This window comes from Marmota marmota, unplaced genomic scaffold (genome assembly GCF_001458135.2).
Source record: "Marmota marmota marmota unplaced genomic scaffold, marMar, whole genome shotgun sequence".
Lineage (NCBI taxonomy): Eukaryota > Metazoa > Chordata > Mammalia > Rodentia > Sciuridae > Marmota > Marmota marmota.
In genome coordinates this window covers 669,378-671,245 of record NW_026000059.1, presented here as the reverse complement: position 1 = coordinate 671,245, position 1,868 = coordinate 669,378, and the positions used below count along the sequence as shown (strand labels likewise).

General features: G+C 66.2%; 1 protein-coding gene across 1 annotated transcript; it reads right to left on the bottom strand.

Annotated features, from left to right (window-relative positions):
• Positions 1 to 2: 2 nt before the first annotated feature.
• LOC107160617 (sperm motility kinase-like) lies at positions 3 to 1,862 on the bottom strand (the record flags this gene model as incomplete). The annotated part of the gene is made up of 1 exon (XM_015507282.2): positions 3 to 1,862. A coding segment is annotated over exon 1 (1,056 nt), but the record flags the coding sequence as incomplete, so codon positions are not given.
• Between the last annotated feature and the right edge of the window lie 6 nt (positions 1,863 to 1,868).

Here is a 1,868-nt window from a genome sequence, read left to right as displayed (position 1 = left end):
ATCTGCAGCCGCACCTGGCAGCCCGCCCCCCGGGTTTTCTGGTGGCCCAGCAGGAGGTAGGTGGCCATGGCCTGGTTGAACTGGCGCGTCGCCACCGACACCCAGGTCTCCTGCAGCCCGTAGCCCAGGTCCAGCATGGCCAGCAGGATGGAGGTGTCCGGGCGCTTGGGGAGCAGCTCGGCGGGAGGACTCGGGCAGCGTTCCCCATCCTGGCTCAGCCACGGGTGCCCCAGGATCTGCTGGAGCGTGGGCCTGTGCGCGGGCTCCAGGGTCAGCATCCAGGACACCAGGCTTTGCGCCTCGTCGGACAGGTGGAACGGGAGGTGGTACCTGGCCTGCAGCACCTGCTCCTTGGCCTGCTCATAGCTGGCCCCGGTGAACGGGACGCTGCCCGTGAGCATGAGGATCAGGAGGACACCCAGGCTCCAGACGTCCACCGCGGGGCCGTCGTAGGGCTCTCGCCGGTGCAGCTCCGGGGCCCAGTAGGCCACGGTGCCGCAGAGCAGGCCCAGCTTCTCTCCGGCCCTGAACCTGCAGGCCAGGCCGAAGTCGCACAGCTTGGCGCGGCCCGCGGCATCCAGCAGCACGTTGTCCGCCTTCACGTCCCGGTGCGCGATGCCCTGCGCGTGGCAGTAGCCCACGGCGCTGGCCACCTGCCCGAACAGCATGCGGGCCTCGTCCTCCCACAGGCCCACAACCTCCGGGATGTGCTGGCCCAGCTGGCCCCCAGCCATGTGCTCCATCACCACGTAGGCAGTGCCGGGGGTCTCCACGATCTCCAGCAGCTGCACCACGTGCGGGTGCTCCAAGCCCTTCATGATGTCCAGCTCCGACAAGACCCAGGACAAGGTGGCCCCCGCCCCCTTCCGCAGGACTTTCACGGCCACCTTCGTCCCCGTCAGGATGTGTCGGGCCAGGAAGACCTTGGCAAAGCTGCCCTGCCCGACGACCCCCAGGGGCTCATAGCGGCCCGTGAGGGCTTCCTCCAAGGAGGAGCTGGCCGCGAGGTCCCGACACACCCTCCGCACCGCACTACGCTCACTGCTCTCTCTAGACATCCTCCGCCCCACGCCCACTAAGCCCGCTAGCTAAAAACAAACACAACAAACAAAGCAAAGAACACAAGCAAAACTAACACAACAAAGCCCAACACAAAGCCCCAAATCAAAGAACCAACCCGAGACCGCAACCAGAACCACCAAACCACCAACCACCAAACGCGCTAACTATGGGAGTCCCACAGGTCACTGCCTAGAGCTTCCTGTGCTTGTGGACAAGGTCCCGGCCTCGTCCCGGCCTTATATCCCCGCTGGCTCAAGGGCCTCACAATGCTGGGCCCCTGTGAGGTCACGGCCAGGAGTGGCCCACTCACACCTGGGGGTGGCCCACGGTGGCATCTCCCACTCGGGCCTCCGGGACCTTGGCCACCTTCCTGGTCAGCACAAGGAGGGTCTGTGGAACCTCGGTGCTCCCGTGTGTTCGGGACCCCGACCTCTCCTTGCTGAGAAAGGAGGAGCTGGACCAGGCCCCGGGGCCCGTGCCTCGCCAGCACACAACTCTGTCGTGGCTTTCGCCCCGTGAAGACCCCACCCCAGGTCCTCTGGAGCCATTCAGCGCCCGTCTCCTCCAACTCGGACAGACTGGTGTCCAGAGCGTGGTAGCAGTCCCCTCACGCCAGGACGCTGGTGCGGGTCGCTCTGCCCCCTGAGCCCCAGGACCACGTTCCCGACCTCTGTGGGGTGTGGGGGCCAGGTCAGGCGCCTGCCTCATCATTGCCCCACAAGGTCCTATCAGGTCACTCGCCAGAACCCTGCCTGCAGCCCACAGGAGAGAGAGAGGGTGGGTCGCCTTCCAGGGATGAAGGCCGA